This window comes from Amaranthus tricolor, chromosome 10, assembly GCF_026212465.1.
Source record: "Amaranthus tricolor cultivar Red isolate AtriRed21 chromosome 10, ASM2621246v1, whole genome shotgun sequence".
NCBI classification, from domain to species: Eukaryota; Viridiplantae; Streptophyta; class Magnoliopsida; order Caryophyllales; family Amaranthaceae; genus Amaranthus; species Amaranthus tricolor.
Window position 1 is genome coordinate 12,935,695 of NC_080056.1, and position 22,349 is coordinate 12,958,043.

At 31.2% G+C, this 22,349-nt stretch overlaps 1 protein-coding gene across 1 annotated transcript; it reads right to left on the reverse strand.

Moving 5' to 3' along the window:
* Positions 1–7,384: 7,384 nt before the first annotated feature.
* Positions 7,385–21,603, reverse strand: LOC130824852 (uncharacterized). The gene is made up of 4 exons (XM_057689868.1): positions 21,280–21,603; positions 19,138–21,102; positions 18,679–18,736; positions 7,385–7,824 (listed from the first exon to the last, which is right to left on the reverse strand). Exons 1-4 carry the CDS (start codon positions 21,601–21,603, stop codon positions 7,385–7,387), a joined length of 2,787 nt encoding a protein of 928 aa, XP_057545851.1.
* Between the last annotated feature and the right edge of the window lie 746 nt (positions 21,604–22,349).

Here is a 22,349-nt window from a genome sequence, read left to right on the forward strand (position 1 = left end):
GATAAAATCAATTTTAAATAGTAAGCTAAAATATATTTTAAATTTTAATTATATAAGTATTAATTATATTAGTTAACATTAAATTTGAAATTTATCACCAAATAATATGTTAAAATATATAATATTTTTTTATTTTGTTTATTAATATACTCTTTCAAATTTAATATTATTCTTTTTAACTAACGCTATCCTGATACTTAATTTGATTAATATTGTTCTTTTATGGTTGGTGTAAGTTCTCCTTGATTTATGTTTATCACTACCGGAATTCTTTGTGAATAACAGACTTGATGTTTACACCATTTAATTTGCGAATTATAATTTTAAGGTTTTTTTTTCCGAATTACAACTATCAAAGTATTAATGTCTACAATGTTCAAGCCAAATCACAATATTCTGACCATTTTAGTAGTCAAAATTTTAGGTTAAATAAGTGGTAGGAATCTTGTGATTTGACCTGAATGTTGTTGGAATTGATACCTTGATGATTGTAATTTGCAAAAAAAAAATAAGATTGAGGCTCTAATTTGCAAATTATTCTCGCTGCCATAATGCAAAAAATAGTTTTGCTAGCGATTGCGTTAACACATGTGTGAAGACAAAAATTTTAATTAAAATGGTTAAATAGTTGATACACTAACAAAATTTAAATAATTATAGTTGATACAATATTAAAATATTTATATAAAAATTTTTAGAATTCTAAGATTTTGGTTTTATAGTTGAGAAATCATGTAAGTTGATAGACAAGAAGTTAATTACTAGTGTAAGAGAAGTATTACAACATAATACATATTAAAGTTTTAGCTCACGTATAGATTCATACCGAACCTAAAAAATAAAGGTTAAAGGAGCCCTAAAAAATATAAAACAATATTAACAATATATAATTAAAAAATTTGCACGAAACAAAAAAATAACTCACGGTGAGAGCAATATTGATTTAGTATGTCTTATTTTTAATTTAACTTCAAACAAATAATTAAGATCAAATAATTAAGAACAAGTACATTAATGATTATCCTCATATTATTGTGTTGAAGTACTCACAAAATTTTGTTTTTCTTTTTCTTGATAAAGAAGCAATTTTTTCTAAAAAATATATTACTTTATTATTATAGTTTTACTACGAAAAATATCACTTTAAATAGCAAATTTAAATAATTGTCATTTATGATAATGATAGGTTTCCCTGGTGGATATCATTTTTGTAAAGGCAGAATTTAATATATAAGACACTGATCATTAATCATATTGTAACCCAGCATAGAATACATTCATAAACGTTGCCATCACCTACTCAACTTGAAAATTTGTAGGTCACTTCATTTATTCTGATGCACCCTCAACCACACAAAACTTCCCACAAATTGTTTAAAGTTCTTAATCCTAATTTCATTCTATATTTAGACTTTAGTGTACGACTTAAAATCTACCTCAAATGCATCATATTACTATTAAAGTTTATTAAATCAGGGAAAATGTTTTAGAATAAGTAAAATATATGGAAATTTCACATGGTTGTATCGAGCTTTCATGAAACGCCAATAGTAGCTTTTTTGTAAGATTTTTTCACAAAGTAGCATCTAGTTTATTCCTTATCTAACTGTCGTAGCATTTTTCATTAAATTCTTGTCAATTTCCGTTTAATTCACCATTTTTATGTTTCTACCCTTATCAAGTGTTGGTTGTTGTCTTTATAATTTTTCCTAAACTATTTTTATGCTCTCAAATGTTTAATTCACTATTTTGACATTTAATTCACTGTTTAATTCATCAACGCTATCAAATGTTGTAACAATTTTGTTTCCATTCAAATTGTTGGCATTTTTGACAAAAGATGCGTTAAGCACTATTACATAATCCATAATGTTCACTTAAATGTATTTAACTAGAATTATAAAGTTCACAAGTTGCATTTCAAGCACTAATACATATGTTTACTTAACTAGGGTAAATTATAAAGACAATAATTTGAATGAAAACAAAATTGTTATAACATTTGAAAGCTTTGATGAATTAAATGGTGAATTAAACATCAAAATGGTAAATCAAACATTTCAGAGTATAAAAATGGTTTAGAGCAAATTATAAAGACAACAACTAATACTTAATAAGGTTAGAACCGTCAAAAGGGTGAATTAAATGGAAATTAAAGAATTTAACGAAAAATATTACAACAGTTAGATAAGGCATAATCTGAATGCTACTATGTGGAAAAATTTACAAGAGTGCTACTATTGGTATTTCATGAAAAATTCAATGCTATCACGTGGAATTTTTTTTTTTATTGTTTTCTTTACTCCTATAACCAAATGACACATGTCCCACACTCCCACTATTGTAACTGCCTCTCTAATATAAACAGAGTCATCCTGTATTTACTTAAATCAATAATATCAGAATTGCATTTTTACAATCATGGTATGATATCTTCTCTCTCTTCCAAACTCTAAATAATCTTGCAGCTCTTCAATGGAGTTTTTATCATCTACCCCATGGATTGTAACAAAATTTATTAATAAAAAAGTGATGTATTGGTTTTTTTTGTTTTTCGGTAGGATAGTGAATCTATATGAAAAAGGGGAGAGAATTAAACCATTCTATGAGTGCTAAATATTGAATCTTTATGGTAAAGATGGAAAGAAAGCCTTAACCAAAATGTTTTGTTAAAGCAAGTGCAAATAATCTTAATAATGACGTTAACTTTAAACATTAAATCGAACATGCTTTGTCTTGTACTTTAGAGAGGGTCGATAAAGATGTGTCGTATATGGGGGGTTTAAGGTTTGGAACGTTTGATGTTGGTTTATTATAATTGTATTATTGAATCATTTATAATAAAACTACATTTGAGGGGGGTATCCAAGATATGTCATAAACAGTTGTGTTCATCTTTGCATTATATTTTTCATTTTGTTTTTCATTGTTAAACCTCTTTGAGGCTTTCATTTCAACTGGTATCAAAGCGGGGAGATCTTTTTGGGCAATTTGGTATGAGAATGTGAGGTTAAAAGAACAAGAAAAACTTCATGAGTGGAGGGGGAGAATTTTGTATTCAATTGTTTGATGGGAAAATCAACTTTGCTATATGGAAAAGCTCCGTGGAGGATTATTTGGTGCAACAAGGCATCAATGATGCACTATTAAAGGAGAAGCCAAATAATATTGAGGCAAAATGGACATAAATAAGGAAGAAGGCGGTAAACACAATCGGGCTTGCCATTGCACCCGAAATCAAGTATCATTATTTGAATGAGTCCAATCCCGGTGAGTTGTTGGAAAAATTACAAACAGTGTATGCTTCCAAATCCCTAACTAATAAATTATGCTTGAGGTGGGAGTTGTATCAACTCATGAAGAATGAGGATACAACAATGCAAGACCATATTAACACATTTAAAAAGTTGGTGTGCAAATTATTAAATGCCGATGAAAAGTTGACCGATGAGGAACAAGCTTTACTCCTTTTTGGCTTCACTTCCCAAGGACTATAGAAACATAGTCCAAACATTGCTTATAGGAAGGGACTCTATTACTCCTTATTAAGTATTGGCGGCGTTGAGAGAGAATGACAAGTCATGGTGAGAAGAGTGGGGGAAGAAAAGAAGAGTGTTGGGGATGGCTTGTTTAGTGAGGTTCTAATAGGGGAAGAACCAAGGAAAAGGGATATCAAGGAAGGGAAAAGTCTCATGGGAGGGGTGACCTTAGTGACAAAAGAGTGTTACTATTGTAATAAGAAGGGGCACATACAAATGATGTGCAAGGAATTTAAGGAAGGCCTTAAGAGGATGAAAAGCTTAAGAGATAGTAGAAGACATGAGGGTGAGAGTAGCGGGAGTGCCGCTCTAGGCTTTGTTGGTGATGCTGACTATGGTGGGGCTTTATTAGTTAATGGGGGAGTGGTTCATAGTAAAGGATGGGTAATAGACTCCGGTTGCTCACTCCATATTTGTTGTGAGAAAGAAAAATTTACTAAACTTAGTTATGGTGATAATGGCCTTGTTACTTTACCAAATGATGAAAAGGTGAAACTAGAAGGTATTGGAGAGGTTGAAATTGAGACACATGGAGGTGTCAAAAGCAGACTTGGTGATGTAAGGTATGTACCTAAGTTTGAGAGGAATCTTATATCATTGTGTAAACTTGAGAGTAAGGGATGCACTTTCAAAACAAGTGGAGGGACTTTGAAGGTCATTAGAGGGAGCCTTGTGCTTATGAAGGGAGTAAGGAGTAAGAGAATATATGAGCTAAAAGTTGGTTGTGGTAGCCTAAGCCATAAAAGTGAGGATCATGTTGTGTTTGGGTCAAGGAGAGTTACTTTTGAGGATGATAAGAGTATTGGAATTGAGGGGAAGATTGTTAAAGCAAGTGCCAATAATCTTAATGATGACGTTAACTTTAAACATATAATCGAACATGCTTTGTCATATACTTTAGAGAGGGTCGATAAAGATATGTCGTATATGGGTGGTTTAAGTTTTGGAACGTTTGATGTTGGTTGCTTAATCGAAGCAACAAGAAAGGGGGAGTTAGTAGCTTCGCTCGACCGGTCGTGCGAAAATGGTCGGGTCGAGCAAGGTCTGAGTGGGTCGAGCGAAATGGGCAGAACAAGTCAGTAGCTTCACTAAAGGCTCGCTCAACCAAGCGAGGTAATGGCTCGACCGAGCGGCAGTCGAGCAGCCTCCTCGGATTCCTTTTGTGCAGTTTTTGGTTCAAGTTAGCACTGATGTGGGCACATTATAACTTGTTTAATATGTTGTTTGTTGTTTTGTTTTATTGTTATGTTAATTGTTAGGCATTATTATCATAGTTAAGTGGGTGATTAATTGTGTTTAATGGTGAATGAATATGTGGTTCTAGAATGTTGTACTCCACTCTATAAATAGGATACATCATCTATAGAATTAATGCACCAAAAACACATATATTGAGAATAGTCTAGTGCATTGTTAGAAACTTGAGAGTGTTCTTACTTTGCTCTAGTATTTGTGATCTTGAGAAATTGTTCTCAAGATAAGAAAGGTTTATTATAATTATATGATTGAATTATTTATAATAAAACTATATTTGAGGGGGAGGTATCTAAGATATCTCATAAACACTTGTGTTCATCTTTGCATTATATTTTTTCATTTTGTTTTTCATTATTAAACCTCTTTGAGGCTTTCATTTCATGTTTATCATTTCACCTCAAATTTACCTAAAATATACCATCTTACTTGAGGATTTTTATCGTTGCATTATTATTATTATGTTAATATTTATAATAAGTCGGGTAAGATGTTCACTTTAAATTCAACTATTTCAATTATACAATATCAATTGGCAGGGCCATTCCTGACCATATGTGAGGTAGGCATTTGCCTAGAGCTCTGAGTTAGAAATGACCCTAAAATTAAAAAATGTTGGTTAATGAAGTAGACACTTAAAAATTTGTATTTTATGAGTTGTTCTTTTATCATTTAAGAATTATATGACATGTCTACAAATTTAATGCTAATTATAATATATAGGGTCCGTGTTTCTTATTTTTCCAAACACCCGTTTAAGTTCATATAGAACCCTCTATAGAGAGAGCTTATTTCTTTCAGTTTGTCTAGGATCATATAATGTCAGGAACGATACTGTCAATTGGTGATTTCTCTAGTATAATATTTGAGCAATTTAATTTTACTAATAAAAAATGAATAAAATGCAAATAAAGGAATGAATTCTATTGATATTTTTTGTCATAAAGCTATAAATATTTTAAAGTTATCGTCAATAATGTCAAATTTAATGTTGAAGTTTTATATTTAGTTAAATTTATTATAATGGTTTAAGCCCCTTTTAAAAGATTTTAATTAATCAAACAGTGTTAAATTGCTACCTTGTTTATAGTTTGTTAATTCTTTAATTTATCCTCAACTTGGTTTAATAATGTGAAGGTACATTGTAAGTAGAAATTAAAAAGAAAAAAATTATCACGATACAATATATCTACGATCTGCAGAATATAAATCACATATTATTTATTTTTAAATAAATTTAAGTATTGGTTCAACCTAGATTATTTGCTATCTGCTATTTAGGCTACTCCACCCAACCCCAACCTCACCCCACCCGTGTAAGAAATATTGATTTTATACTCCCTCCGAACCAAATAAATAGTCCCATTTCCTTATTTGGCAAAACCTTTTTAATAGTTCCATTTCTATTTTTGGCAATCTTTTTTTACTTAAATACCCTTAGTTCACACACGTAATTACGAATTTACCCCCGTAAACCCTACTAACCTAAAATAATTAACAATATAACCCAACATCAATCATCTTAATCATTCCCTCCTTTTTATAATTCCCCTATTTACTCTGAATCCCTACCTCTCCCTCCCTCTCTCTCATCTTCATCCTCAACCTCTGTATAGCTCTTCCTCTTCTTCAATGATCTTCATCTTCATCCTCAAGAATACCTTGGTTTACGGTTTATTATCTTCATCTTCAATTTTTTTCCACCATCTTCGTCTTCTTTGAAACCCTAATACTTTTAGGGGTTTTTTAAATCTGGGTTTTTTCTTCACTTTTCTGGGTTTTTTCGAACATGGCGTCACCAACGTCTTGTCTTTCTTGTTTGTCTTCGTCCCAAGAAAGTGATCCTACGATTGGATCTCCTAACCCATGGTTCAATTTCTACAATCGCCTACCTGCATCGTCTACGACTTCTGATGAAACGGATCCTAACTGGGGAAGAAGTATAACATCTGAAGATGAAGAAATACAGGGTATGTTTGATTTACAACTAAATCTTCAAGATCTATACATTGAGAACTTGTTCCCTTCCTCAGATGAAGAATCATTGGATGATGATAAATTGCTGTCTGATATAGATGTTCGAGGCCCATTTTCTCGTATGGATACATCTTTCCTCTATGACTAATGATGATTTTGTTTATGTGGTATGTATGGTATGCATGTCTTTCGTGTTCTGTTTTTGTTGCCCTATGATTTTTTTTTTGAGGGTAAACAATTGATTATAGCTACAAAATCCCTAAATCCATTCATTTTGCCACCAATCTAGGGTTTTCATTTCATAAGCCACCAAACATTATGTTTAGGAGGCTATGTTCTTACCAGATGTAGGAGGCAATTAGTATGGGATTTGGGTTATCTGTGATGAGTTCAAATTGTGATCTGAGATGAATTTGTTTTTCATTTTGTTTTTGAAGCCATCAATAAATTGTTATATGACATTTCGTTCTAAATGTTTACGGCCAAACATCTCCCCTATTTAATTTCTACATCGTGTTTAAACCTAAACATTTACCTAACAATGTAACCCAAAAGTGAGTACAAAAGGTAACCCAAAAGTATACTCATGTGTGATATTTACATGTTCCTGGTGTTCATGCTGGTGCTGCTTCTGTTAATGTAGTTGTGTCTTTTGTTGGTGCTGTTGCTTCATTTCTTGCTGGAATATATGCTGCTTCTTCTGTTGTTGCTTCTGTGCTTGCTCTTGTTAAATGAAGTTGATGGAAAACTGTTTTGTCTTTGATCCCCAAGTAAAATAAAATGACCTCAAATGTAGTTTCATCCACCTTTGTGTCCAGATATCTTAGTGCCTCGTAAATTGTTTCCTGCTGTACCCCCAAACAATGTGGGAGTCTCCCTTCCCTTTCAAGTTTTGCTTTGCTCATGTGTGGAATGTCATAATCCATACCACCTAGTTTCTTAATAACCTCAATTTTACATGCTTGTAGTGTGATCCATACATTCTTCAGTGCATTTGGTGTCAGATTGTCAAATGCTGTAGTCACTGCGTTAACTAATTGTGCATAGTTGTATGCTGATTTTTGACATTAATTGGAACTTTATTTTTTTTTATCCCGAATCTGTCTCCATATCCTTCCGATTCTCCTCCTATGCAAATCGTACTTCTTCGCAATTTCATTGATGAACCTATGTTAAGGCTTTCCATTACTGTTTAGTGACGTTAAAAGCTCATGCATTATTTGAGTCTTAGTAAAATTATCTACATCTTTTTTTTTTACCCATTGTATATACTTAATTGAAGGTGGTGGAAATTAATTGAAGCTGCTGATATCTTCACTTAATGTTGTCTTATATACATTTACTGATGCTTGGTGGTTTTTGTTGTTGTATGGGCGCAATTTTTTTTAAGTTTGGCGCCATTCCACTTAATTTTTTTGTTTTCCCTTTACTGTGTTACTAATTGTCAACTCATTGGATTGATGGCTTCTTTTCATTACTGTATTTATCTTCCAGTTTCATTGTTGGCTTCTTTTCATCAGTGTTACAATCTTCCAGTTTCATGGATGGCTTCTATTGATCAGTTTATTTTTCTTCCAGTGTCATTGATGGCTTCTTTTCAAAATCAAAACATTTAGATTTTTTGTAGTTTTTTAATTAATTTTGAACACTAAATGCATACCGTGTTTGTTTTTTTATAAATTTGAAGTCAACGAAAGATTTAATATCCGCATGCACATGTGGCGAGAGGGTTGCTCGTTTTCAATTGCCGTTCAAAAAACGTTGAAGAAATCAAGGAAGAATTGAAGACTTAGTTTATTTTATGATTTTGACGGTCTTTGTAATTTATTTGATGTAATTTTCTATAATTTAAATTAAGTAGTTTAATGGTTGTTTAATTATAAAAATTTCGGAAATGTATTAATTTCAATTAAGTCTTAAACAATGTGAAACCCAATTTTCCCTCTAAAATTCATTCTATCTACTTTATTAAGCAAAAGGAGGGAATCATTAACAATCAATCCAATTACTAAAAATACCCAACTACCACCTTTTTAATGGACCCCACACAACCCTTAATATCCGTGCCCAAGGAAATGGGACTAATTATTTGGTTCGGAGGGAGTATAATGTAAGGAAATTATAAAATTGGGAAGAGTATTGGAATTGAACAATTAGTACTTTATTAATTGGTTTTTTTTTACTTGTTATTCTTACATTAATTATGCATCACCTATTTAAAGTAGGTGAATGTCTTAATATTTTATTTTTTTATTGATATTCTTACACTACATTTCTCTAGATTTTTCCTAGCTAGATTTATCTTTTTTAATTCTTTACTAATATCTAGATATTTCTATGTTACTATTTTTTAAAGTTCTACATTTTTCTAAATTACTTTTAATACCTCACCCCCAACACTAAATGAACACCTCCCACCTTCCTCCGGTCAGCTAAACGCTATATATGTCTGTGGTAGTGTGCAGATGGGTGGGTAACTTAATGTTATCTGTTGGTGGAGTTGTTATGTGAAATGGATCCCTTTGGTCGGTTTATTTGAAATAAACAATAAGTGAATTTATGTTTAACGAATTGTGAATATGTTGTATTATTAATGAGATTTTCACAGTTAAAAAAAGATAACAAAAAGGTTTAAGATAAACAATAAAAAAAAAAAAAAAAAGAATTGACTTATGTATTGGACATTATTTTTGATAAACTTAAATATTAAGATTCGAGGAATTAATTCACATAAAATTTGAGAAAAGAACTCTAGATGATTGCAAGGCATATTTTCTTTAATGAATTTTTGGATGCTAAGATAAATCTTCTTCCATGACTCTTTGACTTATGAGTATTGGATTCTTGCTAATTTTTTGAAAGCACTTTTTGAATTTAGGGAATAATATGTAAATATATAAACATCCTTTTTGTGTATTAAAAAAATTCCTTTTTTTTAAAAAAAAATAATTTTTCTGTTCCACCTCCTACGTCAACAAATTATATGGCAATGTAGAATGCCAAAAATGGAATATATTCCAAATTGAGACAATGTCAGATTTGGATTAGGATAAGATTTTTTCATGAGCGCAAACAAAGGTGAAACGGGGGACATTTTTTTTGCAATAAACATAATGCACAAATAAAAATAAACTATCAAGTAAATAAATAAATACATATATAAATAAATACGTTAATAAATAAAAAGGGCTATAATCTTGGTATTCATTTTTCAGATTTTAAGACTGAATGTGGACCATTTTTAGGTCGGTACAATATTTTATTGGACTATTTGTTTCTTCAGATCTTCAATATATCTGCTCTTATCTAAATCCAATCATTTATTGAGGGACAATATTATTTTAAAAAAGTTGTGAGATTTTTTTTTTTTTTTTTTTTTTTTTTTGACAAGGTCATTGTTTGATAAACACATAAAATCAAATCCACCTAATTTTGGTTAATAATTTGATTTTTTTTTCTTATTTGATGTAGTTTAAATTGGAAAAATATATATCTGATTTTTTGTTTGGAATCGGTTTTCAATAGAAAAAAATAAGACTTAACTTTGGAGTGCTTATAGTTAAGAGCATGTGTTAAAAGAAAAGAAAAATACATCAGCTTTAAATAATTAATAATTTGTCAAAACAATTAAATTTGGCTTAGTTTAGTTTCTTTGAACTTTGAAGTGTTTGATTGATCGAACTTTTAAATATTTATTTGAAATTTAGTTAATAGTGGCAATTTATAATATATGGTTTAACTAATATGGCTTTGTGTTTGATTTGATTTTGTTTTTTTAAGGTGTAATTCAATTTAGTTTGGTACCACTAGGGAAAAAAACCATAGTTGTTGCTAATTAATTACTGTGATTTTTGTTGAACGCAGCTTAAAATAGCATAAAAGAATTCGTAAAAAAAAAATTAGTTCAAATGCTGCGATTTTGTTGTAGCCCGCAACATATAATCTAAAAGACATGAGTATATGTTGCGGTTTTTGGCAGCCCGCAGCAAATAGTTATTCTAAAAAATTAAAAACACGTTCAGACTTGAGTATATGCTGCGGTTTTTGGCAGCCCGCAGCAAATAGTGATTCTAAAAAAGTTAAAAATTCGATTTCAACGTTCATTTGCTCAAAACCCTCCTAAAACCCACGACGATTGTTGTGTTCTTCTTCAAGTTCTTCAATTTCTTCAAGCTCTTCAAAAATTTCTTCAAAAACCCACGAAAATCTCTTCAAAAATCTCTTCAAGTTCTTCAAAAACCCACAACTGCTACTGTGTTCTTCTCTTCAATTTCGTTCATCATCTTCTAAACCCCACGACTGCTACGTACTATGTTCTTCAATAACACATCCGTTGCACGAATTTCCTTCTCCATCTTTGTTTAAGTTCTTTAACCCACCATTGTTGCTTTTCCTTCAAAAAGCCACGAAATTAGGGCTAAGTCTTGTTCTTCAAGGTATAAATTTTTCAATCTTTGTTTAAGTTCTTCAAGAATATAGCTTCATTGTGTTTTAAGGATTTAGTCTTTTTTTATATTAATTTTGATTTTGTTTTTCATTGTAGGCAACATAATCCTATTGTAGAAACAAAATTATCATATCTAATTACCAAGGTATGTATTTTATATTTGAATGTGAATAATTTACTTATGTATGTTGTACTTGAATATTTGAATGTGAATAATTTTAATTAATTAGGATTTTTAGGGTAGATTGAATGTGAATAATTTACTTATGTATATATGTAGTTGTATATTTGAATGTGAATAATTTACTTATGTATGTAGTTGTATATTATTAGTTTCTTATTATTTTGATTTATGTGTATTTGATTAAAGAAAATGGTTTTTTTTTGTTATATATGTTTTGTAATTAAAATATACATAATTTGATTACTTTAAATAATATAAAGGTTATATAGGATTAAATAGGGTTAATTTGGGTTAATTAGGGTTAATTATATATGTTAAAATTTGTATATTAATTTTGTTTTGAATTAATTAATCACACTTAGGATGACAAAAGATCGTTCTTGGATGTATGGAAGCATTGAATCGTCAGAATTTATTGATGGCGTAGTAGAATTTTGTAGTATTGCGGTTGAACATAAAGTTAGGACGGGGGGAGTTGGTTTTTATTGCCCATGTGTCACTTGTGGCAATGTATCAAAGGTAGATAGTGTTCATATCCTTAGGGAGCACATACTTCGATGTGGGTTTAGGCCTTAATATCATGTTTGGGTTTGGCATGGTGAGGAGGGAGTTTACAAAGAGAAGTGTTGTTGAGGATGTCAATAATGTGGATGTCAATGAGGATATAGTACATCGTGTTGATGGGTATGAGACAGATAAAGAGAATGTCGATGAGGATGTGGATCGTGTTGATGAGATGATGGAGGGAGTCGAGGATGAGTTAGGAAAAAATCCTCGTGTTTTTGACTTGTTGACAGAGGCTTCTCAAAGGCCTTTGTACCATGTATGTACAAACTTCACCAAACTAACAACAGTGTTGACAATTTTTAATATTAAGTCAATGTTCAATTGGAGTGACGCTAGTTTCACAGTGTTATTAAAAGTGTTAGGTAAGATGCTTCCTGAGGGAAATGAACTTTCAAAGTCAACATATTATGCCAGAAAGCTCATGTGTCCTTTCGGCATAGAGTACCAGAATATTCATGCGTGTCCGAATGATTGTGTATTGTATCGGAATGAAAACGAGAACTTAGAAGAGTGTCCTAGGTGTGGGTTATCGCGCTACAAACGTAAAGGGGCTCGGAATGCTAAAGAGCCCTCGGCTAAGGTATTGTGGTATCTTCCAAAAATACCTAGATTCAAGTGCTTGTTTTCTATAAAGAAAGATGCGTTAAATTTGGTATAAATTATTGTGTTGAAATGGTTATATTTGAATACGTTCCTATGTTCTAATATATTTCTATTCATACTCATTCAGGTACTCATCTACAATGCATCTTTTCAAAGATCAAATTGTCCCCGAGATTGAGGTCTCGTATAATGAGCATCATAATTATGACACTAAAGAGGACCAAATTGTTAGATACGAGCGTATGGCTGAAGACGCTCTACCACTTAACAATGATTATGACACTGAAGACGCCCCACCAATGAATGCTCCCACTACCACTAAGAAAAGAAAAGGGCGAGGTCCTACGAAAAACTTCAAAGTCACAGAACCCATGTATTTGGAATACAATGCATTGGGCCAACCCTGTGGAAAATGGCGCAGGAAATATGGAAAACTAGTGGGCCTATGTATCCACAAGATTTCGATATTGTACGCATGGAACGAGGTTCCGGAGGGTTTTAAGAACTCTCTATGGGATGATACTGTGGTAAGCAACTTTACTATTTTTATTCATTTAATTTCATTTTAAAATTAATTTAATTGACACTAATAAATATAATTTTTCTTTCGTAGAATCTTTTTCACATCGAGAACGATGAGGAGAAGAAGAATGTATTTCTTTCAACTGTTGCTGAAAGATTTAGAGATTTCAAATCCAAGCTAATAACTGGCTGGATCACGAAGAAGCGTGCCCGTAAGACCAAAAAGATCAAAACGGGAAACGAAGGTGGAGAGCAAGCACCTTCAAAGATACCCTATGAAATATGGGGTCATATCGAAGAATGAATGAGAGGCCTTTTTTGCCAAAAGAACAACTCCCATTGAAGTTGTAAGTATTCCATATTATATTATAGCTTTTGATTTAAATTTACTTCTTTTGATTCAATCATTAAACTAATATATGACATTTGATTTCTATTGATTAATTAGGAAAAGCATGGTAAAGCTTTTGAATCAGCAAGCAAAACGGTTTTAGGGGTTTTTTGGTTTCTATTGATTTCTATTGATTGATTTCTATTGATTAATTAGGTAAAGCGTGGTAAAAAACAACACTATTTGGTATATATTATTATGTTGAAGTGATTAGAATTGAAAATCATAGTCATATGCTAGAAATTACGTGCTAAGTTGCGATTTTAAGAGGTTTTAAGCTCTTTTGGCACTTTTGCGCATAAAGTAGCTCAAACTTGGTTTGTTTTGCACGAAACTTGGCACACAACAAGATTGGTATATATTGTTGTATTGAAGTGGTTAGAATTGAAAATCATAGTCATATGCTAGAAATTACGTGCTAAGTTGCGATTTTAAGGGTTTTTAAGCTTTTTTGGCACTTTTGCGCATAAAGTAGCTCAAACTTGATTTGTTTTGCACGAAACTTGGCACACAACATTAACATCTATTTTCTCTTAATTCTTTCGACAAGATTATAATACAGTTGATTGCGGATACTACACTCTCAAATACATGAACGATATCTTACAATTTGGAAGGAGGTTGGAGTCGAAAACATTGATGCCCTTAAGTATTTGTTACGTTCTTAAATATTATATATTTACTATTAGTAAAATCTAATGTTTATGTATCATTTAATTTAATATTATATTATAGATTTTATACGACACTCCTAGGGAAACACACCCTTTGAGAGATGGAAAAATGCGCGAATTGAAACACAAGATTGCTGCGTATCTTGGTAATTTTTGTTCTTGGTAAATAATGTAATTAGTTTAGATTTAAGACTTGAATTTGTATATGTACATATTATTATATATACGATCGAGAGTGTATATATATATTAGTTGGTGATTATTGGTGATAATTGGTGATTATCATTGGATTATTACATTGTACATTAATCATTGTTTATTACATTGTATATTAATTATTGGATTATTTATTAATATTAAACGAAATAAGCAATATATATATATATATATATATATATATATATATATATATATATATATATATATATATATATATATATATATATATATATATATATATATATATATATATATATATATATATATATATATATATATATATATATATATATATATATATATATATATATATATATATATATATATATATATATATATGCTATATGCTGCGGTTCCTATAAAACCGTATCATTTAAAATAGGTCATATGTTGTTATCACTAACGCTTGGGGTCTAAATCGTAGCATATTATGGCCAAAAAATCTCACCAAAAACCGCAGCAAATGAGATTTTTTCCACTAGTGTACAGTCAACAAAAAAATTAGTTTAACTCTAGGTTTGAAAATACAAACGAATTTAGTTTGATTTGATTTTGTTTATATCAAAATCAAAATAACACCAAAAACTAATTACTCCCTACAAAGTTAGAGTTGTGTAGTCCTTTCGTATTTATTATTTTATATTGCTAATGAACGCCCTGGCGTTCTTTCACGAGGAAATATAAAATCAATTTTTAAATAGTAAACTATGATTTATTAATCATATAAAGTATTAATGATATTACCTAGTAAACTATAAAATTTTGAAATTTATCATTAAATTGCGCATCAAAATATATTATAATGTTTTTATTTTTTATTTTGTTTCTCTAAAACAAATTTAACTTTTTGCGATATTAGATTTAGTTACATTAAAAATATGCTACTGATTTATATTTTTAGTGTAATAATCATTGGTTTTTATTTTAAGTTCCACTATCAAGTGATTTAGCGACACTTTATTTGGTCTTTATTGGCATATGTAATTGTTTCTGTAGTCTATAGTGACATTTGTGATAAATGTCACTAGATCTTATGTCGCAAAAAGCTTTAGTATGATTTTTTATTATGCTGCTAAAGGGTCTAATAAATGTCACTAAATACTATATATATACTTTTAAAAATTTAAAGTAGCGACATTTAAATTAAATATCGCTAAATATATTACACTAAAAGCAAGTTATGTTGTAGTGACTCTTTCAAATATAATATTATTATTTTTGGTAACGAATGCTATAGAGAAGCATTCTTTAAAATTTGCCTATCCATGATTATATTTGAAGACTCACTACAGAAACACGGAAAAATAGCGATGGCACATGGGCGTATCCAAATTAAAAGTGAACGTCAATAGTTGAGTCCTGTGATATTCTTAGCTATTTAAGTTATATTGTGAAGAGATACTTAAATATAAAAATTGGAACCCAAAAACAAGAATTAAACATCAATAATATCCGACCTTGAAATATGAACAAGTACATACAAATATTTGCGAATGTTGAAGAGGAAAGCCTGGCATGAAAGAGGAGAGCTTGTAAAGATAGCCAAGGAGACTATCACCCTGACTGCCAACTATTTTGATTTATAATTAGATATTACACAAGCGATGTACGACTTTAATAAATGATTCAACATATTTGTATCATTTAAGAAATTAGAATTTTAAGAAATAAATTTTAGATTATAGTTGTTATTTTGTTAGGTTGGTGATGGTGGTGGTGTTGGGGGTGAGGAAATGATGGTTTTTGGGGAGGGGTAGAGAGAGATTGGGAAAGAAGGTTTTAAAGGAGGGTAATCGGAAAATTAGGTTAGATTAATGAATTTAATTGAAAATCAAAGGTCATTTACCTTGGCCGACGGTCATTTAGCAGGTTATCTGAATAAAGTGGTTGTATCAATGTCGTGTTTGGTAATTTGAAGGTTGTAATCGGTAAATTATCCCTTAGAATTTATTCACACAGATATATATGGTCCATTTCCAAGTCCTTGAAATAAATAACTATATTTTATCACTTTCAAAGACGACTATTCTAGATATGGCTATATATATCTCATTCATGAAAAGAATCGATCATTAGACGTGTTCAAAAATTAAAAAGCTGAAGTTGATAATCAACTTGACAAAAGGATTAAAGTCGTTAGATATGATCGTGGGTATGAATACTATGGTCGTTATGACGGTTTAGCTGAACAACGTCCAGGGCCTTTTGCTAAATTTCTAGATCAATGTGGTATTGTTCCTTATTACACCATGCCTGGTACTCCAATTATGAATGGTATTGTTGAGAGACAAAATAGGACTCTTAAGAAAATGGTAATAAGCATGATTAGTCATTCTACCTTATTAGAGTCATTCTACGGAGAAGTGCTTAAGATTGCAGCTTATATACTTAATAAAGTACCAACAAAAGCAACTAATAATATGAAGATTTTAATCCTTGAATATATACATTTTAAGCTTTGGAATATACTTATTTTGTCCCTAAGAGGATGCACTCAAAACTTTTGAGTGAAATGAGAAATTAGGTTGGAGAATAAGACAAAAAACAAGTTATTATAAAAATAAATAGTTAAAATGAAAAAAGAAAATAAGTTTGTGAATGAGAATAAAATAAAATGTGTGGAATTATTACCAAAAAGGGGTGCAAAATAAATAGGATAAATTAATATGAAAAGTGGTGCAAATTAAGAGGGGCAGAGGCACTACATTTGAAGACTTGAAATAAAGTATAGGATGTTGAACTTAAGCCTTGACATGCATGTTCATTTTAATACTTAGAATGAGAATTTAAATCATTGGGATGAGCATCTTAAGCCTTAGAGTAAGCATTGAAAACTTTAAAGTATGATGTTAATTAATAACATTAAAAATTGTTTGGCTGAATTTATGGTTGGTCGCATAGGTACAACCGTCGGACAGAAGATTTGCTTAATAATAATTCGAAAAAGCAATTAATTATAAATTAATGAGAGCATAAGACCCGACGGGGCTGGTATATAATTTCCACATCCTAATTGTATGGGTTTGGTATGGGGCCACTAAAAATTAAATGATTTGGGTTTGAGTTTGGTTGGATCCGATCCATTGCATGATCATCTCCTACTTCGTGATTATATCTTAAAATTAAGATTTTATTATATACTAGTATATATACACTCGTGCAATACAAGTGGTTGTTAGTATTAAACCATATATAAATATAAATTTAAAAGTAAACTACAATTACTTATTATGATTTTATCAAATTATAATAATATAACTTAATAATTGTTATCAAATATTTAGAGATGAAGTGCTTAATATACTTACATTCTTCCCTTGATTTGATTTTGATTTCTAATATAGCTTAATAATTATTATCAAATTTCAAAGAAAGCCTCGCAGTTCTTTTTTAATGGTAATGGTTCAACTCTTAATATCTCATTTTTTTTAGTTTTATCCACAAATTTATTCTCTTTATTTATTACATGATTACATATTTACATTCACTTATTTTTTATCGACTTGTGTTGTGCATTATTCTTCAACTACAAAGTAATAGGCCTGAGTACTATTACTAGAATGATGTGATTTTATAATGAAAAAAGGAGTATACAATTATCAACAAATGCAATCCCAAATATTTGGATACAAATAAAAAATTTTAGATAATAATCTGTAATAACTGCACAAAATAAGTAACTTTTATATAAGACCGTCTTATGGCGAGACAAATTTAGCCTTAATTCAAAAACAACTTAAATTTTAAATAGTCATTGTCAAATTTCACATTTAAAATTACGTGTTAAAGATAAAAAAAATTAAGTGAGTATCTAAATTTTAATAATAGATGTTTTAATCAATTTAGTTATACTATTTAGCCTAATTTACTACTATTTCACATAGTGGCGAATTTAGGATTTATATTAAGTGGGATCAAAAAGTTAATGCTAAAATCTTTTACGGTCAGTGTAGCATAATATAAAAAACTTAAGGAAAAATTATATCTAAAAGGCTAACCTTTAACCCATTTTCAAATAAAGGGTCAACCTTTAATTTATACTACAAAATGTTAACCTTTTATGCCTATGTTCAAAGAAAGGTTAAATGACTGGCAACCAAAAAAACACTTATTTCTTTCAGTTAACTAGTTATTGCTGTCATTTTCTCTTTATTTCGAAACAGTTAATGTTAATTCATCTAACTTCAACCTCTCTCATGCAATTGTACTCTTCAACCCATTTTCTTGCAATCAAATTCTCGCTTTCTTCAATGACGACTTCTGGTTTTTGGACTTGAAGATCTCTCACGAAGTTTATATACCATGATTTGCACTTTTCTTTTGCCAGAACATATTCGGTGCACAAGTGTTTCTTTTTAACTGTTAAATTATCCATTGCACTTTTGTTTAAAAAAGCTTCGTATTTTGCTTAGAAATTATCTTTTCCTCAATTGCTGGTCAATTATGGGTTTTTTTTACTTATGTTTTTTTGATTTTATAGGGTTTTATCATTAAACACAATCAGTGGCGGACCCAGGAATTTCAATTTGGGGGGGCAAAATCCGAACGTCACGTCGTTCAAATAATTTGATTGTCGTCCGAATAATTTTTTATTAAAGAAAAATAGAAAATTACAAGAAAAATAGAAAATTACAATTTACAATATCAAATCCGATGTTAAAAGTTTTACAATCCAAAATATTAAAAAAAAAATACAAGCGTTCAAATGAAAATTACAAATTCATCCTTCGAGTTTTCATATTTTTAAAGCGATCAATAACCTTTTCATCAGAAACTTGTAGAAACACTTCCTTCTCAATGTAAGTAACCAAACAATCATTCACTAGTTGATCACCCATGCTATTTCTCAACTTATTTTTGACAAACGTCATTGCGGAAAACACTCTTTCTACACTTGCCGTAGCAACAGGAAGAATCAACATCAACTTGATTAGCAAATGTATAAGAGGAAAAGTCTCATGTTTCCTTGTTTTAACAAGCATCATGGAAAGAGAATTGATATCTTGCAAATCATGAAATCTTTCATCATTTTGCATAGAATCCAAGAAGACATCAAGTTGAAGATCAAGAGCCGTTAAATCATAGCATGAAAACTCTTCGGGATATAAAGAAGCAAGTTTAAGTATCCTCTCTTTATCAAAAGATGAAAAGTTACCTCTAGGACTCAGGGAAGCCATGCATGTAAGTAACTCCATGTTCTTCTCATTAAAACGGTTATCAATCTCTTGAAGATGCAAATCAATTACTTCCAAAAAGATGTCAACGCGAAAATGATGTAGATTTGTTGCTTGTTTAGCAAAACGTCTTGATCTTCCTTGAGGTACATATTGAGCATCCATAGATGGAACATCAATCTCGTGTTTAGTACAAAATAAAATGACTTTGTCTAAGAGACTATCCCATCCTTGATCCCTCATCTTTTGCAACACATTCTTTGTACTTTTAACAAGGCTAATGGCATTCACAATATCTTGTTCCTTTCTTTGTAAAGCAACACATAAATCATTAGTGTAGCCAAAAATAGTCAACATGAAATGAGCTATAAAAATAAAATCAAAGGACTCCAAAGATCCTAAAACAACTTGAGCTTTGAGCTTATCATCCGGAGAGCCATTTTCTCCAATCTCCTCAAGCACTTTAATAATTGAAGGAAACAAGTTGATGATACTTATTAAACACTTGTAATGAGATCCCCAACGTGTATCTCCCGGCCTACTCAAACCACGTTCTTGATTCAAACCCGATCCACTTTCAATTTCCCCCACTTCCAAAGCTTGAGCCACTACTTGAGCTTGGTGTTTTCGAATAAGGTCTCTTCTCTTACAAGAAGCTCCCACCACATTTAACAAATTTGCAAGTACGTCAAAAAGCCAAGTACAATTAACATTCTTTTTAGCAACCGCAACTAGAGTTAGTTGAAGTTGATGAGCAAAACAATGAATGTAATAGGCTCTTGGATTATCATTCATAATCAAAGTCTTGAGGCCATTGATTTCACCCCTCATGTTACTTGCCCCATCATACCCTTGACCTCTTATCATGGAAGGACTCAATGAATGTTCCATAAGCAACGACATAATGGCATTTTTAAGAGATAAAGCGGTAGTATCACCCACATGTAGAATGCCTAAAAAGCGTTCCACTACCGATCCATTTTCTCTATTAACAAACCGCAAAACAAGAGCTAGTTGTTCTTTTTGAGACACATCACTTGATTCATCGGCCAAAATAGAAAAGTAACCATCACCAACCTCTTCTATTATGCGCTTAGTAGTCTCTTTTGCACAACAAGTGATAATGTCTTTTTGAATTTTGGGAGATGTTAATTGACAATTTTTGGGTGCATTTTGGAAAGTATATTTTCTTATTTCCTCAACCTTCCCACCCAACCACTTCAAAAGCTCAATAAAGTTACCTCTACTATATGACTCCTCACTTTCATCATGTCCCCGGAATGCCAAACCTTGGCCCAAAAGAAATCTCAAACAAGTTAAGGATGCATTCAAACGAATATGATATTCATTCATTTGAACCTCACTCGCATTATCAAATAAAAATTCAATTGATGTCTTCTTTGAATCTCTTAGATTCACATATTTCTCATAAGCAATATTATGAGCACTTTTAATTCCTCCAACATGCTTCTCAAGCCTCTCAGGTTTATTCCACGCTCTAAAACCTCCAACAACAAATGCATCACCCCCCTTGTTAATTTCAACATCCCTCTTGAACAAATAACAAACAAAACAAAATGCGGCATCCATTTCAACACTATATTCAAGCCAATCCCATTTTTTGAACCAATTCAAACTAAAACGGCGTAACCTACCGGAGATATTACTTTGAGGGAAATCATGTGTTTTGGGTTGGCAAGGTTTTTTAAGAATATATGCTCTCCTAACCGGATTTCTTTCATTAGGGGGATAGTCCATTATGTTTTTCCTCAATCCCGGGTCATGAGGAAGAAGTTCAACATCATACACCCACTCATCATCCAATGGTTCATCACAACTACTTCTACTTGAACCACCTACTTCCATATTAACATCTTCACTTGGAGGGGAACTTAAAGGAGGACTTAGAGGGGAACTTAAAGGAGGAGATTCATTGCCTTCGTTAGATGTTTGTTGGGATTTCATTCTTTTAAACAATAATTCACGAAGATCGGGTTGTATTCCCTTTGCTTTTGACTTTTTCGAACAAGGTGAACTTGAATTACTTGACATTTCCTAATTAATTTAAAAATATGACTCAATTATTCAATCTAATTATTCAATGAACCATCAAGGTGAACTAAACTATCAAGTAACATTTAACAACTTGCAACCAATGAACCAAACAAATTATTCAATTAAACCCACAACAAGAACAAAATTGAACCATTAACATCAATGAGACAACAACTCCATCAATTAACATCAATTAACATTCAATCAACCAATGAGACAAAAAAAAGAGCTTACAAACCCACAACTCCATCAACATCATCAAGCAAGAACAATTACATCATCTAATTCATCTTACAATTACAACTGACAACTCCATCAACAACAAGAACAAGAACAAAATTCATGGAAGAAAACGAAAAAACAAGAAACAATACAGTAAATTATCTTGCAAATTAAACAAATTAACAATCACAATTACAAATTAACAATTAAATAAGTAATGGAAGCATGGAACTCACAATTGACGAAGTGTACTGTCGTGTCTGTGAGAAGCGAGTAGCGAAGAAGAGGAAGAACTCAAGAACAGTCAGTGACTGTGAGCGACGAACGGTTTGTGGAAGGCTGTGGAACGGTTTGTGGGCTGTGGCAGTGGCTGTGGCGACTGGCGACGAAGAGGAAGAGGAAGGCTGCCGTTTGTGGGCTGTGGCGGTGCCGCGGTGGAGATTTCAGATTTGGGAGAGGGAGAGGAAGAGGAAGCCTGTGCTGTTTAGGGTTCGGTACCTTTTTTTCGAAATGAGAAGGAA

Bases quoted from the DNA above. Each gene is read 5' to 3' on its own strand.
- LOC130824852 (XM_057689868.1), bottom strand. From the start codon at position 21,603: ATGTCAAGTAATTCAAGTTCACCTTGTTCGAAAAAGTCAAAAGCAAAG. The intron at 21,103-21,279 runs GTTAGGAGAGCA...TATTTGTTCAAG, and splicing joins CCCCTAATGAAAGAAATCCG to AGGGATGTTGAAATTAACAA. The intron at 7,825-18,678 runs GTATATAAACTT...GTCAAAAATCAG, and splicing joins AAAGAAAAGTGCAAATCATG to CATACAACTATGCACAATTA.